This window comes from Polistes canadensis, unplaced genomic scaffold, assembly GCF_001313835.1.
Source record: "Polistes canadensis isolate GaletaPanama2010 unplaced genomic scaffold, ASM131383v1 scaffold_360, whole genome shotgun sequence".
NCBI classification, from domain to species: domain Eukaryota; kingdom Metazoa; phylum Arthropoda; class Insecta; order Hymenoptera; family Vespidae; genus Polistes; species Polistes canadensis.
In genome coordinates, this window is record NW_014569907.1 from 61,732 (window position 1) to 80,135 (window position 18,404).

At 28.8% G+C, this 18,404-nt stretch overlaps 4 protein-coding genes across 7 annotated transcripts in view; 2 read left to right on the forward strand and 2 right to left on the reverse strand.

Moving 5' to 3' along the window:
- LOC106791962 (probable histone-lysine N-methyltransferase CG1716) overlaps positions 1 to 828 on the reverse strand; it is a 10,124-nt gene extending 9,296 nt beyond the window's left edge. For both annotated transcript variants that reach the window (XM_014758022.1, XM_014758021.1), the window contains exon 1: positions 244 to 828. The gene's annotated coding sequence lies outside the window, so the exon portion shown is untranslated. The remainder of the gene's footprint in view (positions 1 to 243) is intronic.
- A 269-nt stretch (positions 829 to 1,097) lies between these two features.
- On the forward strand, positions 1,098 to 12,122 carry LOC106791964 (serine-protein kinase ATM). Of its 3 annotated transcripts, XM_014758023.1 has the most exons (20): positions 1,098 to 1,170; positions 1,331 to 1,444; positions 1,556 to 1,671; positions 1,778 to 1,915; positions 1,988 to 2,390; positions 2,585 to 2,935; positions 3,030 to 3,426; positions 3,502 to 7,892; positions 7,984 to 8,310; positions 8,610 to 8,915; positions 8,997 to 9,211; positions 9,314 to 9,654; positions 9,765 to 10,237; positions 10,326 to 10,555; positions 10,638 to 10,754; positions 10,823 to 10,978; positions 11,069 to 11,214; positions 11,289 to 11,395; positions 11,478 to 11,756; positions 11,869 to 12,122. In XM_014758023.1, the coding sequence occupies exons 3-20, from the start codon at positions 1,600 to 1,602 to the stop codon at positions 12,045 to 12,047; spliced, it is 8,628 nt and encodes a 2,875-aa protein (XP_014613509.1). In that variant the 5' UTR covers positions 1,098 to 1,170; positions 1,331 to 1,444; positions 1,556 to 1,599; the 3' UTR covers positions 12,048 to 12,122. The 3 variants fall into 3 exon arrangements, with proteins under 3 accessions (XP_014613509.1, XP_014613510.1, XP_014613511.1); XM_014758024.1 differs by lacking the exon at positions 1,556 to 1,671 and having other exon boundaries at positions 11,869 to 12,047; XM_014758025.1 differs by lacking the exons at positions 1,098 to 1,170; positions 1,331 to 1,444; positions 1,556 to 1,671; positions 1,778 to 1,915; positions 1,988 to 2,390 and adding an exon at positions 2,408 to 2,494 and having other exon boundaries at positions 11,869 to 12,047.
- LOC106791965 (DNA-directed RNA polymerases I, II, and III subunit RPABC4) lies at positions 12,102 to 12,899 on the reverse strand. Its single transcript, XM_014758026.1, has 3 exons — positions 12,672 to 12,899; positions 12,410 to 12,502; positions 12,102 to 12,333 (listed from the first exon to the last, which is right to left on the reverse strand). The coding sequence occupies exons 1-3, from the start codon at positions 12,733 to 12,735 to the stop codon at positions 12,311 to 12,313; spliced, it is 180 nt and encodes a 59-aa protein (XP_014613512.1). The 5' UTR covers positions 12,736 to 12,899; the 3' UTR covers positions 12,102 to 12,310.
- Positions 12,900 to 13,369: 470 nt separating this feature from the next.
- Positions 13,370 to 14,897, forward strand: LOC106791969 (proteasome subunit alpha type-5). The gene is made up of 3 exons (XM_014758030.1): positions 13,370 to 13,513; positions 13,876 to 14,436; positions 14,525 to 14,897. The coding sequence occupies exons 2-3, from the start codon at positions 13,876 to 13,878 to the stop codon at positions 14,690 to 14,692; spliced, it is 729 nt and encodes a 242-aa protein (XP_014613516.1). The 5' UTR covers positions 13,370 to 13,513; the 3' UTR covers positions 14,693 to 14,897.
- The last annotated feature ends 3,507 nt before the right edge of the window (positions 14,898 to 18,404 follow it).

Sequence of the window (18,404 nt, forward strand, 5' to 3'; positions counted from 1 at the left end):
TATGTTATCTAAGAAATATTTTTTTTTTTCATTAAATATAATATGCGCTTGTTTAATATATAACCAAAGAAACCCGACAACTGGTGACGTGTATTAACAATTATATTTTGATATAACATTTAAAATTAAGCTAATTAAAAATACGTCGATTATTATAATTACAAAATAATATTATTTTCATCGTTACGCGCGTGTATTGGTTGTTAAGAAAAATTAATAATAATAAAATAGTATTATACTCACTGGACAATTAAAAAGTTGTATCTCCTGATTTATTACCAACGGTTGTCATTTTGAGTGCATTACTTGTAGAGATTTATCGCTTCGTCCGCTCCCCTAATTCGTCCATATTTACAACTAACGGATTTAAAAAAAAAAAAAAAAACAAGCATTTAAAAATAAATACTTCTAATATTGTATATACTAACAATTAAAATATTTCATTCGAATGTTTTCCCTTTTAAAAATATTTAATGTCAATCGTTAATTCGATGCACAAATTCACACCCCGTAAGATTAAAGCAGTTGTTGAGTATTCACTCGGAGTTAACCGTGTGTCGCAGCACATACAAATATAACTAACATAAAAGCACTAAGAGAATAACATAGGATAACAATTTGCAAATTTACGATAGTAAATTTTTAATTTGTATGAAAATATATTAATAAGGTCATCCTCAGAGAAATGCAATGAACGCGTGATACTTGAATAAGTGTATACGTTGTTGCCACAAGCATCGTTTGTTTCTTCCAATGCTGCCAATAGAAAAAAGAGATAATATATAGATGGGATAATTTTCTAAAGGTAATAAGAAGTCGGACACTTTCTAGGCTTTTTAGGAACTCTTCGTTCTCTCGTGTCTCGGATTAAACTAAGGCTTACCCTATGACAACGCTTATCACAGGATACACGTGGCGCCTCTCTACTTCCATTGTTAGAACTAATATTCCCTATAAGAGCAAACCATTGGTTGATACTTTACAGTTTCCTCCTATTCGTCGACGAAAAAGTAATCCTTTAAAACGACCAATGACAACCTTGAAAAATTATCTCTTAATAAAATCAGCTAATCACGTACATAGACAAGTTGTGCGCCAATATTTAAGTTTGATATTACTTTGTTTCTTAGTTATGAATAAGTATATTTATATAAGACAAAGAAAAAAAAGGTATTGTTATTTTATTTCTTTATATATCTAGATTTAGTATCTTTTTATATCTAGATTTATATTTGATTTGAGAAATATTAATAATAATTAATAAAATTATTTAAATATATTGTTCGATTGTGAGAGTTGATTGAAAAATAACTAACCTATATACTCGTAGGTATATTTATTTTATAAATGCATTCCAGGATGATAGAACTATTTGGCTATTCACAATATAATAGTCCTTTATTTGACAACTGTAATACCGAAACGAATTATCGTTATTAACCAGGTAAATCTTTATCCGAAACCATTGTTAACCGATATACCACTGTACTTTGATAAAAAAAAATGTAAAAATAATCATCCTTTTAATGTGCTTGTTTTTTTTTTGTTTGACAAGACGGTTTCCGAAACCTAATTTTTTTCTATTAAAATTTATCAAAAATGTCTGATATATCGAGAAAAATAATTGCAATTAGTGATCTGGCCAGAAGTACAAAAATAACAGACAAAAAGGTAGAGAGTATAATCTAATAATAATATCTTTTAAAAATATAAGAATGTAACTAAAATTTACAACACATTTCTTTTATTTTTTTTTTTTTTTTCTTTTTATATTTAGAAATGTATTTTGGAATTAATAGAACTCTATGGGAATAAAGAGACAATTAATGAAATAAATAAACATTCTGAAAATAACAGCAATGGAATTGTTAGTTGGTGGAACATTGTAACTATTTTGCATAATTTAATTTTACATGTAAGTATTACATTTATTTTATTATTATTCTACATATTCTTATTATACTGATTTTTATTCTTTTTTTTATAGGAAGCCGATAGGCTAGCCATGAATAGGAGTAATAAAATACAAGACACTTATGGCGTTTTGTTAACAACCCTACGTTATTCTCACGAATCTAGAATATTGACTTTAAAATGCAATAATTTAATAAGATTTGTTCTTGATATATTGCAAAATGAAAAATATTTATTTTATTACAATACGTATTTGACTATATTAAATACTTACGTACTTCCAGTTCGCTTATATCAAATGAATATAGCTTTAGAACTATGGGAAGAATTATTGAGATCCTGTATTAATGCATACAACAACGAGTCTACTTCTGTTAACAAATGTTTAATATTAGATTCTATTCAAATGACAATAGAATATGGATATATGTATGTGAATTTATCATTAGAAGTTAAAAAATTAATACCATTTTTAGGTAATATCCTTTATAATTTACCTATTTGAGTCCCAGTGGTCTCTAAAATATTTCACATTACGTTTTTATAATGGTATCAATTTTCGACAAGAAATCTGAATAAGGTGACCATGCTGCTTGGGACTCAAACAATTAATAACTCTTCGATTTAAAAATAGTTTATCTTTTTACATGAATATTATTTAATATTTCAGTTAATATTTTGACCGATCCTAAAATTCTCAAACAGATGGAAGAGTCTGCGTACAAACTGACTAATACAGTGTGCCATCAAATAGCAACTGAAAATAGAATTGTCCTTTGTCAATTTAGCGAAGAAGTTTTGCCGAAAATAATTAATTTAGATAGTTATGACGACAAATATAAGTTAATGATGTTATTTGTACAAATTCATTATCCTGGAGGAATTAGTCAAGAAAATGATGGAACGTTCGCTTGCGATTGGTCTGTATGGAATAGTATCATTCACAGCATGTACGATATCGTTTGGAGAGATTTTAAGAAAGGAATATCGTCCAAGTATTTTCTTCAATTTGCGAGCGAAGGTTAATATCTTTATTTATTTATAATAAATTATATATATATTATATTGCTTATATATAACGCGTAAAATAATATTTGTATATAAATTTGTTAAAGTAATCAATCAAATTCTACAAAACTCTGGTACCATGTTGAAATTACACAATTTTGTTGAACTTTATTCAAATCCGACCAAACGAAGACGTATTTCCATTTGCGGACCGGTCGATTTGATTGATCATTGTGATATAGAAGAAGGATGGCCTGTAATCCAAATATTAACAGTACTTTATGCAAAATATCCTGAAAGAATGCAATTGAATGACTTGGTACCTCTTTTAAAAATATTGGAAACTTATTTGATGCAGCCGTCTAAATGTGTTAAAGTTGAAGATAGCTTATATGACTTATGTACTGTTCTCATGGAAATAGAACGACTTTTTTTAAACGTCTCAGAAGAATTACAACATGCTGCGAATGTGTATTGGTATAAAATATGGGATATTCTTTTAAGGTATTATATTAATTATATCATATCATATTATGTTATATTAAATAAATTATTTATAAAATTGATTTTCTTTTATAGATCACTTAATACCAATAATAATGAGATTTCAGCTCATAGACTTGCTCAGTGTTTTATAAAACATGGAAAGATGAAACATACAAATTCACTTTTTGCTTTGTACGTATCTCAAACGATCAGATGGTCTTCTAATAGTTTGCAAACATTATTAATGTGTTACGAATATTCATCTATACCAGACGACGTATCAATCTTCAACACAAATTTACATTCTTCGATGTTAAATACGCAATCTGTCAAATTACAATTCCTACAATGGTTGTTAAACACTTTCTGGTTTAAATTTCCTTTTAAGATGTTAATCGAAAGATTGTCTAATATATTGATCGGAATTCCAGTGAGATTTCTTTACGAAAATAATACAACAGTTGAAACGTCTGGATCGACTTCACCTATTTACAAAAATTCCTATTTACAGGAATTTCTATACGAAGATTCGCAACAACCCTTGTCTTATAAAAATATAGAGACGTGTAATTTATCATTAACATTTCAAATAAATTTATTCACAAGTTTAACAACGGAGACTGTTGATTCGCAAGAATATTTACAAGATTCGTTTGCCAAAGCTAACGTAAATATAATTGATTTGAAAGATCTTCTTGTAATATTGAAGAAATATTTGTACGACATCATTAATAAGAGGAATGAAAACCATGATATACAAATGATTGTAATGAAAATAACGTTAGTGGCTAAAATTGCGATTACTGTGAAAAAAATGAATATACTAATGGAAGATACCGAAATTCATTCTATTATGCATATAATAAAAGATTGTTTGGAGTATGCTTATAGTTTACTGAACAGATTGTCCAATACTAATCACGAATATCTCATAAATATGATTGAAGCATTTTTTATATTATTTGAAACGTTTTCTTCCACGTACACAGATATGACTAAGATCATTATTTCTTTGTCGACACCAGAGATATTGCGAAATTTATTTAATTTGCTTAATATCGAAGACGACAATAATTTTACCTACCACGAAATACGCCATTACAATGATCATTTTGATATATTTCAAAATAATTTAAAAAAAAACGAGAATCAAATAAATTACAAAAACCACAGTATATATAGCCTGAACGCTATAAGATTATATACCATAAAAACTTTGACATTATTTTGCTGTATGAATACGGGAAAAGAAACCCCTCAAATTCAACTGAATTTAATGAACAATCTTATGACTATCGATAATTATGATTTATCATTTGTAATAGAATTTAAAATGGCAATGATAATATTGGAGTCGTTAACGCAATGTGACAAAAAGATAATACACGAAAAGTATAAAGATGGTCCACTTTTATTTCTATTTGTTTTATTTAAAAAATGTATAAAAGATGAAAAGTATGTAAGATGCATACTCAAAGTTCTACCTTATTATATCGAATATAGTGCCATATATAATTACGATTTAATTAAATTAATGGATTATTATTGCGGACTTCTGAATTGTACAAACTTTGGTACGACTGTTTATATCGATTTCTTGGAATGTCTTTCGAGAATAATTGAAATTAATCCATTATTAATGAAATATAAAAAGTATATTCAATATGAATACAAATTCTGGGCTGTTATAGAAAATCTAATGACGTACGTTCAGAGTCCTCTTCATATATTAAGATTGAAAGCAATAAAATGTATACAAAAATTATATTCTTCAAAAAGTATAGAATACCAAAAGAAAGTTTATTTGTTTGATAAATTAAAACATGCTGCTAATAATTTATTATCTATTGAAAACAGAAATTATAATTACAAAGCTGATGAATTAGAAACTAAAACGGTAAGCGCTTTGTTAATATTTGGAACTATTATTTGTACATCCAAAACGTTTGAAAACAGTGCTTTGATAGCTATATTAGAATTAATGGAGAATAAACATGTCAAATTAATAACAGTGCAAAAATTATTGGAAAGTATAACTAAGCAAGTGAAACACGTGTTACCTAATGAAGATAATCTGGCATTTATGTTATTGTACTGGTTGAAAAAAGGTCGTACCATAGAAACATTTCCATATTCATTAATTCTATACAAATCTCAAGAAGAATTTTATAAAACTTATATTAATACTATAGTATTCATCGAAATTCAAAATTTCAATATCACCGGTGCAAAACAACTTTGTATTTCTATTGGATACGATTTCAAAATTATTTTTGAAAATATTTTTGCCCAAGTCCTAGCATGGTTACTTTCTGTAATTTGTCAACAAGAAACATCTGTTAATTTTACACATGCAACTAATATGCTCGACGAGTTGATGTTAAATCAAAGAAACTTTGAAACGATCACTACCTTTTCTTACTTATTGGAAAATAACTTCGATAAAATCATTGTAAGCATTATTACGAGATTACACGATGAGAAACATTTTAATGAGATGCTTCAATTAGAATATCAATATCCGCACACTGATCATCCACTCGTTCTTAGTAAAACTGATGCAAACAATTGTATAAAGTGCATAGAAAAATTGTTTATTCCTTGTAAATTACAATTATATCTGATAACCAAAAAGATCAATAAATTACAGAAAATATTGATGAATCTGGTAAACAATATTTACGAAATGACATTTTCCGAGCACAAATTAAAGGCTTTGCATCAATACATTTATTTTTGTACTATAATAATGAAAAAATCAGAATCTGATTATTTCGATTCAATATCGGTTTATCTTATTAGAGAAATTAGTTATAGTTTGATTCATTTTATCAAAGATAAAGATGATATACTCTCGGAAACAGCCTGCAAATATTTTCAAATATTTCTAAAATACATTTTACCCAAACGACACAAGGAAATTGAAGAACATTTGAATTATTATGTTACCATTTTAATTCCTGTTGCCCAATTGGAAAAAACATCTACTGCTATTGATATACTGGAATACTTGATTATCGAACAAAAGGAACTGTTTAGCAATGCGATAGCACAATTAAATATATTCCCTAATCTACCTAAATTTCAACGAATATTGAATGTATACAATTCTTTGAAATATAGAAACGGAAAAGAATACAATTTAGAAGAAGAAATTGAACACTTTTTAAATGCAACAAACCAAAAGATCGTTAACTGTAATATGGAGAGCGTAACATATTTAAATCTTCAGTTATCAATCAAAAGAGATGAATTACAAGAATTGTACAATAAACTGGAAAATAATTCTATGCAAAATTATAATTTATTACATAGATTGATATGCAGACTATTAGAAATAATTAAATCTTCCGATCAAAACATTTCGATAGAAGCTATGAAGTGTCTGGGACAAATAGGTCCTATCGATTTAGGAACGGCTATTCCTTATAACAGAAAAACTCATGTGAAAAAGAATGCAAACATAAGTGATATGTTGACATATGAAATAATAATATTACTAACTGAATTTTTAGTTGATAATGACATCAAATTACGTATAGCTAGTGCTAATGCTTTACATATAATATTATTGTCTTCATGGGGACAAGAAATTGTAAATAAAAAAAATATCAAAGCAATTAAGCAAATGTTGAATGAGTATTCGAAACCTTCGTTACGATTAGATTATATACTTCCATTTATATGTGAAGTAAAAAATGTAAAGAAAAAAAAGATAATCCTCAATGAACTAGCTTGTAATAAATATATTAATAAGAATTATCCTATTTGGATCGACATGTATAATAAGTCTTACGTCGAATGGATCATAGAAACTACATGTAACATGATTGAATGTTTTTCGGGATACTACCTCGAAGATTTAATACCCGTTTGCAAATTGAGCATAGAAATGTGTGAATTATTATTACCAAGAATAATATATTTAATAATATATATTAACAAAGATTTAGCGATAACGGTATCCCATTGCATCAATGGATTTTTCTATTATCATTTCAACAACGAAACCAAATCAAGGATATGTTTATCGCAACACGTTATAAATTGCGACCGTAATATAATATATTTTATGCTGAATTTAGTGAATTATATTAGAACGCAAATAGTTGAAAATATTCCTTTGGAATTAGATTTCATTTACATAGCCAAAGCCGCTCAATATTGTTCTGCTTATTTTACCGCTTTCCTTTATGCGGAATTATCTTGCGAATCGTTGTTGGTAGAACCACATGATTTCAGTAGAGTTAATAAAATTGATTACGTTTACGAATGCGAACCGATACTTGGGAAAATGTTGCAAAATATTCTTAGAGATGTCTCTTTTAAAATTGGAGATCCGGATGCTATCCGCGGTTGTGGCTCTTCCCATTTACAAGATAGTTCTTCTCGCGTTCAACATTACATACAAATGCAAGAATGGGACAAAGTTTTATTAATAAAAGATATCGAAATATCTTCAGGCAATAAAACAGCTGTTGGAGGTATATATTTCATTAGATATATATTAAACATATATTTAATTATTATATTAAATAATCACTATTAATTAATATAATTAACATTTTTTTACAGAGATGATCAGCTCATTACAACAATTAGGATTGCATTATTTATTAGGACATTGTATATCTACGATGAATACATCTGCCCAAGAAATGAGTAATGATATTCAATTGGAATGCGCATGGCGACTTAGTAATTGGGATTTACCTATATTTTCTCAAATTATTCCTTCTTTATGCGAAAACAATATGAAATTAAAATTATCCGAATCGGATTATCATTTGTATCATTTCTACGCGTTAAAATGTTTTAATGAAAGAGATGAATTGGGTGTAGAAAATTCAATCAAGTATGCACGAATCTGTATAATGAAGGCTCTTTCTAATATTAATTTAGGTAAAAGCATACATAACGATATATATAGAGTGATAAAAAAAAAAAGGGTAAATTAATTTTCATTATTTATGAGCGTTCAATATTGTAAGTGAAACTTTTAATATGTCATCAAAAAATTCGCTTTTAATATCGAACGTTTATAAATAATAAAAGTTTATTTGCATCAAAAGAATTGATTTCAAGATCAATGTTAATTAAACATTTCTTATTCTTTTTATCACCTTCTAAATATAAATGCATTTTCTCTCTATCTCTCTCTATTAAATCTCTTATTTAATAATAATAATTTTATGTTGCAGAGAGTAATAAAGAAATTTATGAAAAATTAATGCAACTTCAAATGCTTTCCGAATTGGAAGAATTATGTTTCATAAATTCTGAAGATTATCCTAAAGTAATAGATAAATGGCAAAAATTCAATGTCATGAATTTTAATGAATTTCAATACATCGAACCGATCTTAACACAGAGATCTATTATGTATCAAATAAATGATACGTTATCTAATAATTCGATTATCAGAGATGAACTTGTTAATACGCATATAAAAATTGCTGAAGTTGCACAAAATCAAGGACATTTATCAATGGCTGCACGTGCTTTAGGTACGCGTTTATGGGATCTATAATAATTGGTAATATCAGTTGTATGTATTACTAATACATTTTATTTTTTTTTATTTTTAGGAACTTTAGCGAAACAAAAGGAATTATTTTCAAAATTTTCAAATTTGTTAGATTATCAAGAATCCCTACTGGCATGGAAAAGAAATGATTATGAAATCAGTCGATATCTTTTACGTGAATTAATTCATAGAAAATCTGTAGATCCGGTTTTGCAAGCTCGTGTTCTTCGTATTTACGGAAATTGGATGGCTGAAACGAAATCCGAAAATCCTCAGGTAATGATTGCGAATATATTCTGAATTTACAATATAAATATATATATATATATATATCTTGACAAACTAGAATATTATGTTAACAATATTACAAATTTACAGACCATCATAGATAATTATTATCAAAAATCAATGAAAATAAGTGAGTCAATAAAAACTAAAACCCCTGACGTTATTAAAAATTTACACGATACGCAAGTCACCTTGGCTAGATTTGCAGATGCTCAATTTGAACACGTTAAAATGTATATGAAATCTTCGCAGTTTCAAAGTTTGAAAAAATGTGTAGAATATTCGCGCAGTGTCAACAGATATGATACAAAATTTCAAGACACGGAAATTAAAAAAGCTATGATGTTTAATCAAAAACAAAGTACGAATGATGCTGCTGAATTAGAAAATATCGAAAAGGAAAAAAACAACTATCTTTTAATAGCAGTACAGTAAGTATAAAATAATGATTTCATTGGGAATGTCTTATATGCGACAGACTTCAAGTTTTTCCTTATTTTTCTTTTTTTTCTTCTTTCAATTTATTTCTTTTTCCTTTTAGATATTATTTACTAACATTACATCAGAGCGAAGATTACAATCTGTTGGTATTTAGATTGGTAGCTCTTTGGCTTGAGAACTCAAAGAATGAAGAAGTAAATAAATTATTAGAAGAATACTTGAATGAGATACCGTCGCATAAATTTTTACCGCTTGTACCGCAATTGGCAGCACACATGAACAACACGTTGGATGAATTTTCTATGAAAATAAATGAAACATTGGAACGTTGTGCATTGGATCATCCGCATCATACGTTACCCGTGTTATTGGCATTAAAAAATTTGTACGAAGATTATAAATTTCTTAAAACTAACAAAAATACAAAATTGGAAGAGCCCAGAATATTGGGTGCTAGAAAGCTTCTAAGAAAATTAGCTTCATCTAAGGTATCCTGTATTATTCAAGAAATGGACATTTTATCTCATTCTTTGGTAATGTTGGCTAATTACGAAACGAATAGTAAATCTAAAAGTGAGTTATATTTATTTTCTATTTTATATCATTCAATTTAACGATTTATATTCTTCACCTATTAACATTTATTATTATATGTATACAGATGTTGTGCTATTTAAAATACATAACAGTCAAAAGATTGTAAAGATAAACAATTTTTCGAAAATATATGTACCTACTTTAGCTATTGACGTTAAATGCAATGGAAATTACAATAATGTAATTGGTATCGTTAAATATTTCGATTATTATGAACATGTTGGAGGCGTAAACGCTCCTAAAAAAATTATTTGTCTTGGTACCGATGGAATACAAAGAGAACAATTACTAAAGGTTATACTCGATTATAAAATACCTATATATATGTGCACGTACTTTAAAAATGTTATTAATAATTCAATTATTTTTATTACAGGGTAAAGATGATTTACGACAAGATGCTGTGATGCAACAAGTTTTTAACGTAATGAATAGGCTTTTTGATACAAGCAAAGAAACGAAACGACGTAAATTAAAAATTAGAACGTACAAGGTAAAAATGCATATCATTATTTATATTATATTCAAATAAACTTATATCACGATATACATATTTTCTAGGTAGTACCATTAACTCAAAGATCAGGTATATTAGAATGGTGCCATAATACAACGCCAATTGTAAATATATTAATAGGTTCTGATAAAATTTCTGGCGCTCATCACAAATATAATCCACACGATTATACTGCGCTAATGTGTAGAACGAAGATGCAAGTAAGATCACGAAATATTTCAGACCTTTATACATTTATGTTATGATCTCTTTTTAAAAATAAATAATAATCACTTATACACAAATTTTAGGAAGTCTGTAATAAATCCAACGATATCAAACTGCAACAATTTTTAGAATGTTGTAAACATATGCGTCCAGCTTTTCATCATTTCTTTATGGAAAAATATCCATCCCCTGAGATGTGGTACGAGAAACGATTAGCTTATACGCGCAGGTAAACAGCTTTATAATATTTCAACGTTTAAATTTACTTATTATTAATTAGACAATATTATACAATTTTTTCAGTGTAGCAACAACTTCTATGGCAGGTTACATATTAGGTCTAGGAGATAGACATTTTGGTAATATATTAATGGATCAGCAAACTGCCGAAGTGATTCATATAGATTTTGGTAAGTTTTATATGCGTAACATATTATAATGGTAAAAAAAAACTATAGAATAAATTGTAACAAATCAATCCATTTTAAACAGGTATAGCATTTGAACAAGGTAAAGTATTACCGATGCCTGAAACTGTACCATTCCGTCTTACAAGAGATATGGAAGCAGCAATGGGAGTTTCCGGTGTGGAAGGTATTATGAGAAGAGGATGCGAAGAAGTATTGACAGTATTACGGGATCAAAGACAAATAATTATAACGCTATTACAAGTGCTCCTTTACGACCCCCTTTTTATTTGGGCTATGACTCCTGCGAAAGCGTATACTCTTCAAACTGGTAATACAGCGATGTCTTCCGAAGATGAAGAAGGTATAAAATCAATTTTATTTTTAAAAATATAATTAATCATTTTGTCTATAAAACATCAAAGTATAGTTTAATATTTTTCTCATTTTTGAATAAACTCTTCTTTTTCTAATAGTTTACAGCGAAACAAATAAAACTGCAGAAAGGGTACTCTTGAGAATAGAACAGAAATTGCAAGGTATAGAAGAAGGTTTGGTATTCAGTATACCTGGTCAAGTCGAACAACTGATACAGCAAGCACGTGATCCTTCTAATTTATGTCGTTTGTTTTCTGGATGGCAAGCATACTTGTAAACTTTTTATGTATTATAATTATTTTTACATTATAAAACAAAATTAAAAAATATATTTTTTTAGTAAATATATTTATATTAGTATTACTAATTCAGTCTTACATTTAATTTTCTAAGAACTTTGTATGAAATAATGAATTATCTATCGAATTTATTTACAAAATTGTTAAATGTCTCGTGTATATTATTCTTTTTATAAAATATAAAATTTAATACTTTAACCTAACTATTGTAATGAAAGTATTCTTCTATGATGTACAGGAATCAACGTGCATCAAATACGACCACTATAAAATTAATATTGTATTATTATTATTCTTGTTTTTGTTTTTAGTTTAAATACGAAATAACGAAAATGCTTACGTCGTTTTGTACGTTTTTTGTACATAATTCTGTAGCCACACTCCCGACATCGGATTGGATCCTTAGGACGAATCTCATTATCGTGATGACATTCTAGAAACATGAATTATATTTCTAATATTAGAATATAATAATAAAAACAATGAGTAGAATAAAAGATTGCATTATGATAAAGATAAAAACAACGTGCCAATGTTTTTGGTTAGTATTTATGAAAAACATAAATAATATTAATATATATATATATATGAATATAACGTACCTCCACAAATATATACCATCGCTTGTTTAGGAGCTGAATCAGTTTTAGTACTGGCGGTATCCATTGCAAATTATTTTATTTTTGCAAAAAGAAAATCCAAACACGATTACACTGTTTATAGTTTTTACACGTTTTTATATATAATATAGCCCTCTATAGATGTCGCGATAGTAACGTGTATTGTAACGTTGTTCGCTGTTCGTGAGCACGCTTGTATCTCGCTCGGTGGTTGGGACGGAAGAGAGTGAATAGCAGCGGTTGTTCATATACGTGGGTTTTTTTAGTTCTTTAGTTTCGCCACTAGAGGCGTGACGGCCACAGTATTAAAATCATTCGAGTGATCTGATTGGTGTATTTTACCAACAGTTATTAACATCATTCCAGTGATTTGATTGGTAGATTTTACCAAATACGTAATAATAGATATTTTCAAAATATTTATTGGACATATTTCTCTTAAATTAATATTTTTTAATACCTCGATGAATAGTATTATTAATAAATTTGACTTTAAGAGTATAATGGTATAATTCCAATAAAATGTAATTCTAATATATGAAAGCATATAGTTGAAACATGATCAAACTGTTATACGAATTAATCATATATATATAAATTTTGTTAAATAATAAAATAATAAAATGATTGAATTGATATCGAATAAATTTTATTAGATTATTTAAACGAGGTACTTAATATCGTAGATACGATACTGAGATTCGGGCCCGCCATTTTATTCAACTCATCGCTTTGGTGACTGGTAGTAACTAGCTTTGTGACAATTTGATTGTGTTGTGGATAATAAATTGAATTTTTAATATTAACGTGTAATATTTATAACGGTAAATAACATTAAATAGAATAAATAATTGAAAATATATTTATCATTTTTTATATTCAAGTTAACCGTGTAACTGACGTTTTCATTTTGCCCTGTCATTCTCCATTAACCTGATTTATATTATTTTAGCTGTAATTCTTACATTATAACTATACAGTTATTCACGTATTTATATTTCTTTCAATATAATTATTGCTAAAATAATGATTATATCATATATTTTATAATCAAATAGTTTAATTATTTAAATAGTTACAGTGTTGTTTAACCTCATTTTTGATATCTTTTATTTTTAAATTAAATATTTGTTTAAAAGAGCGTTATATTTAAATATCATATTTAATGAATATTATTTATTTTCAGATGTTTTTAACACGTTCAGAATATGATCGCGGTGTAAACACATTTTCTCCGGAAGGGAGATTGTTTCAAGTTGAATATGCTATCGAGGCCATAAAGCTTGGTTCTACAGCAATTGGAATAGCCACATCGGAAGGTGTAATCCTGGCAGTTGAGAAACGTATAACTTCTCCATTAATGGAACCAACGACGGTGGAAAAGATTGTTGAAATTGATAAGCATATAGGTTGCGCAGCTTCTGGTTTAATGGCTGATTCTAGGACCATGATAGACCGTGCTCGTGTCGAATGTCAAAATCACTGGTTTGTTTATAATGAAAGAATGACAGTGGAGTCAACGGCTCAAGCAGTGTCGAACTTAGCTATACAATTTGGAGACAGTGATGATGATGGAAGCGCAATGTCTAGACCTTTTGGTGTAGCAATGTTATTTGCAGGCATCGATGAGAAAGGTCCACAATTGTATCACATGGATCCATCAGGAACATTTGTTCAATTCGATGCAAAAGCCATTGGTTCTGGAAGCGAAGGTGCTCAGCAAAATCTTCAAGAAGTGTATCATAAGGTAGGCAACAATTTAAACATTTATCCAAGCAAATGAATTATTAATCAACATTAAATCTAATTATATTTTTTTGTTCGTTCAATTACAGTCAATGACATTGAAAGAAGCAACGAAAGCTGCGTTGACAATATTGAAACAAGTTATGGAAGAAAAATTAAACGACACTAACATAGAGGTGATGACAATGACACCGGAAAAATTATTTCATATGTTTACTAAAGCGGAATTACAAGAGGTGATTAAAGACATCGCGTAAAATACTATTAGATTATATTAACTAATTGTTATGAGTTAAACCGAACACGTTTGTATGCAATTAATTATTGTAAATTGTGTCTACAATTTAAACATCTGGTAAAATGTGCGTTTATATGTTAAACAAAATTTTCCTATATAACTTTATTTTCTTCTTTTATGACAATATTAATAGAAGAAAAGAATCGAGCAAATATATATTTAATCTTATTTATTTACAAAAGAAACATTTCATATCCTCGTATTCCAACTTCCATTACTATACACTCCAATATATTCGATTAATTTAAAAACTAACTCTCGTATTATTTTAATCCAGTTGATCGACAATTTACCGACATCCAGAGAAGACTCTATGAAATCCAAATCCGATAGCAGCACTCCTGTCCTTAGACCATCGGTATCCATAAACGAATAATATTCTAATTTTGTGTCCTCCACAATAATCCTTATATCTTTCAATTAAATAATAAACATTATTATCATCGAGAATATAAACACGCGATAACATTATTTTCATCTATCGCAAATCTAACAAAATAATAAAACGTTGTTCTCTCGAACGAAAAGAAAAAAGATGGAGGGCAGGAAGAAGACGAGGGGGAGAGACAAAATAAAAAAGGAGCAAAAGAAGATTTCAAATATTAACCATTAAAATTAACAAAAAAAAAAACAAGAAAGAGAGGAAAAAAAAACAATATACAGAATATAATAGAACTTCATGATGATAGGCGAAAAGTTTTAGAATATAAAAAAACCAACCCCTACGTCGGATATACTACATATATCCCAGTGAAATTTGGAGAGATGATGGATTCGCAGTGAAAGAGGTGAAGAGGAGGTGGAGAAGAAGGAAGAGAAGGAGGTGATAGGTATAGGTGTATAGTTATAGGTATAGATAGATATAGATATGCTGTCACGATGGGTGGTTTGGTTTCGATTAAAAGCGCCTGCTGTGAATGCGCGTATCCGAAATCAATAATTAATTTTGCTCGGTTTGCAGGAGACAAGGGAACCAAAGCGAGTGTGAGAGAGAAAAAGAGAGAGAGAGAGAGAGAAGGGACAGATAGATAGAATACATAGAGCGAGGAGGTAGAAGGGGGATGAGGTAGAGAAGATGAGTAAAATGAAAGAGAGAGAGAGAGAGAGAGAGTTCGATGAAAATGGATGGAAGAGAGCAGCAGAGAGTGAACGCTCGGTACGCCGCTGCGATGTCCCGATAAAACGTCCTCCCTTTTTATCCCTTGGCTCCCGGATTATTGGATATTATTCCATTTCGAGCGTTCAATCCCAGTACGATTCGCTCGCTCGGATTCCCACGGGGGAATCCCTCTCTTTCTCTCTCTCTCTCTCTCTCTCTTTCTCGTCCAGCCATTCATCGCGGTAGAAACTCTCTTAAAATATCTACATATCTCCTCTAACTACTCTCTGTCATTCTCTGTTGAGAACTTGTCATGCGCACTAAATTTCTACCTCCGTTGTAACTGTCAGAAATGAATCGACCCCAGTATCCTATGAAATATATATATATATGTATATATATGTATATGTATATATGTATTGTTTAAATTTATACAAAAATATTTTGTCTCAGTCGTGTCAATTAATTTCGGCATTCGATATTTGTTTTTTCTTTTTTCTTCTTTTTTTTTGTTCTCTTAACAAATTGTTATATTTATATTTATTAAATATAATTAAATAATTATTAATTGTTCGATTATTTTGTTTAGGGGGTAACCCATTTTTCTAACATAATTGTCGTATTCATTGACAAGATACCGAGAGTATTCGTTTCAATGAATTTAATATCAATTAATCGAAAATTTATTCTCTACACCTAAGACACGACGACAGATTCCTAATTCGTAAAATTAACGGAATCTCGTGTCATAAAACATAACGATATCGATAAAAATGATTAATAGATAGGAGGATCAAGATGTTTCAACTTTAACTGTTAATTAAAACTTTCATTTTGTATCTTTAAAAATGAAATTTAGAAGAAGAAAAAGAAGAAGAAGAAGAAGAAGAGATGATCAAGAAAAGCTTCTTCTATCTATCTATATCTTTCTCTCTCTTTCTCTCTCATGACTGACATAGATGAAGAAGGAAAGAAGGAAGGAAGGAAATGGAGAAGGTCGAACTCTCTGGTAGAAGGACTCTGTAATTAACTGCGACGAGAAGAGAGAGTGAGTGAGTGAGAGAGAGAAAGAGAGAGAGAGAGAGAGAGAGAGGAAGGATAGTCCCATTTGAGTCTCAGGGAATCCCTAGGGAGCTAACCCCGTCATATCAGACGCCAAACACTCAGCCTCATACCCGATCCTGGAGTAGCAACGCCGTTATCCCGACCCAAATCCATCCTTGCCCAACCTCCTCCTCCTCCTCCTCTTCCTCTTCCTCCTCCTCCTCCTCCTCTACCTCCTCTCCATTACGTTCAACTTTCGCTACGATAATTGCCTTCGCTTCACGCCACCGACACCACCACCATTTATCGACTTGGATAAGAACGTTAAGCTTCTCACCATTTCACTACCCTCTCCCTCTACCATTTCTCTAATTCTTTTTTTCTTTCTTTTCTATCTCAATCAAACTAACGTTTGAACAAAAGTTTGATCTTTACACAACCAATTGAAATAATATATATTTAATTTGATTTAATATTAATTATATTTAATAATGTAATGTATAATTTATATAATATAATATATATGATATTATAAGTAATGTATAATAATAAGAACGTTAAGGAGCGTAATGATAATCTTTCAATGTATTTAAACGAATGTGTAAATTTATATTTTTCACGAAAAGCATAATGTTTTCTTTTTCTTTTGACATTAATACTTATAAAATGCTTTGATATTCGATTAATTTTGTTATTTTAAACCTAATTATTTTGATGATGATTAGGATTAAATCGTATTTCTTAATAATATCTTAATAAATGAAAATAAATCATAAAATTTGTAATAATGTCGAGTCTATGACTACTGGGTAATGCAATTTTTCAAATAATTATATAATATTTGAATCATGAAATGAATAAGTTCAAAGGATAATATGCATTATAATATAATTGTTCTTTAAAACCCTTTATTGTATTTATATATCCGGAAATTATAATTATAATATTATTGATCAATCTTGAACAAACCTTAACGATAAAACAAATACAATAACAGTTATGAATATTAACAATTTTGAAGTTAAACAATTAGCTTAGGGTAATGGGGTCTCTAGAATCTTTTAAATGTCCAATTGTGTTTTAATATACAAATATTTTCCTTTTTTGTAATATCAAATATAGGAACGTCTTATAACGTTGGAAAGCAAGCGTGATCCAAGACGATTAGAAAAGCGAGAGTTAAAGCGAGCAGTGTCGTTTACGATCGCAATTAAGACTGTTATCTGTCTTTTATTGCGAGAACGTTCAAGAGGCGCAAAACGATCTGGACAATTTTGAACATGTACATTACTACCTAATTCCTTGCTTGCTTGCTTGCTTGCTTTCACTATGGATCGAGTCATTGACTTATCCAAGATTCTTGTAAACATATTGAATTATTCTCTTTTTATAGTCATTAATTGAATGTTAAGATACTTTTAAATTCAAACATATACTAATATAATATTAAATGTATTTTATATATTAGATAGAGTTACATAAAATGAATAACAGTAATATTAGATCATTCATACAAAAATTAATATAA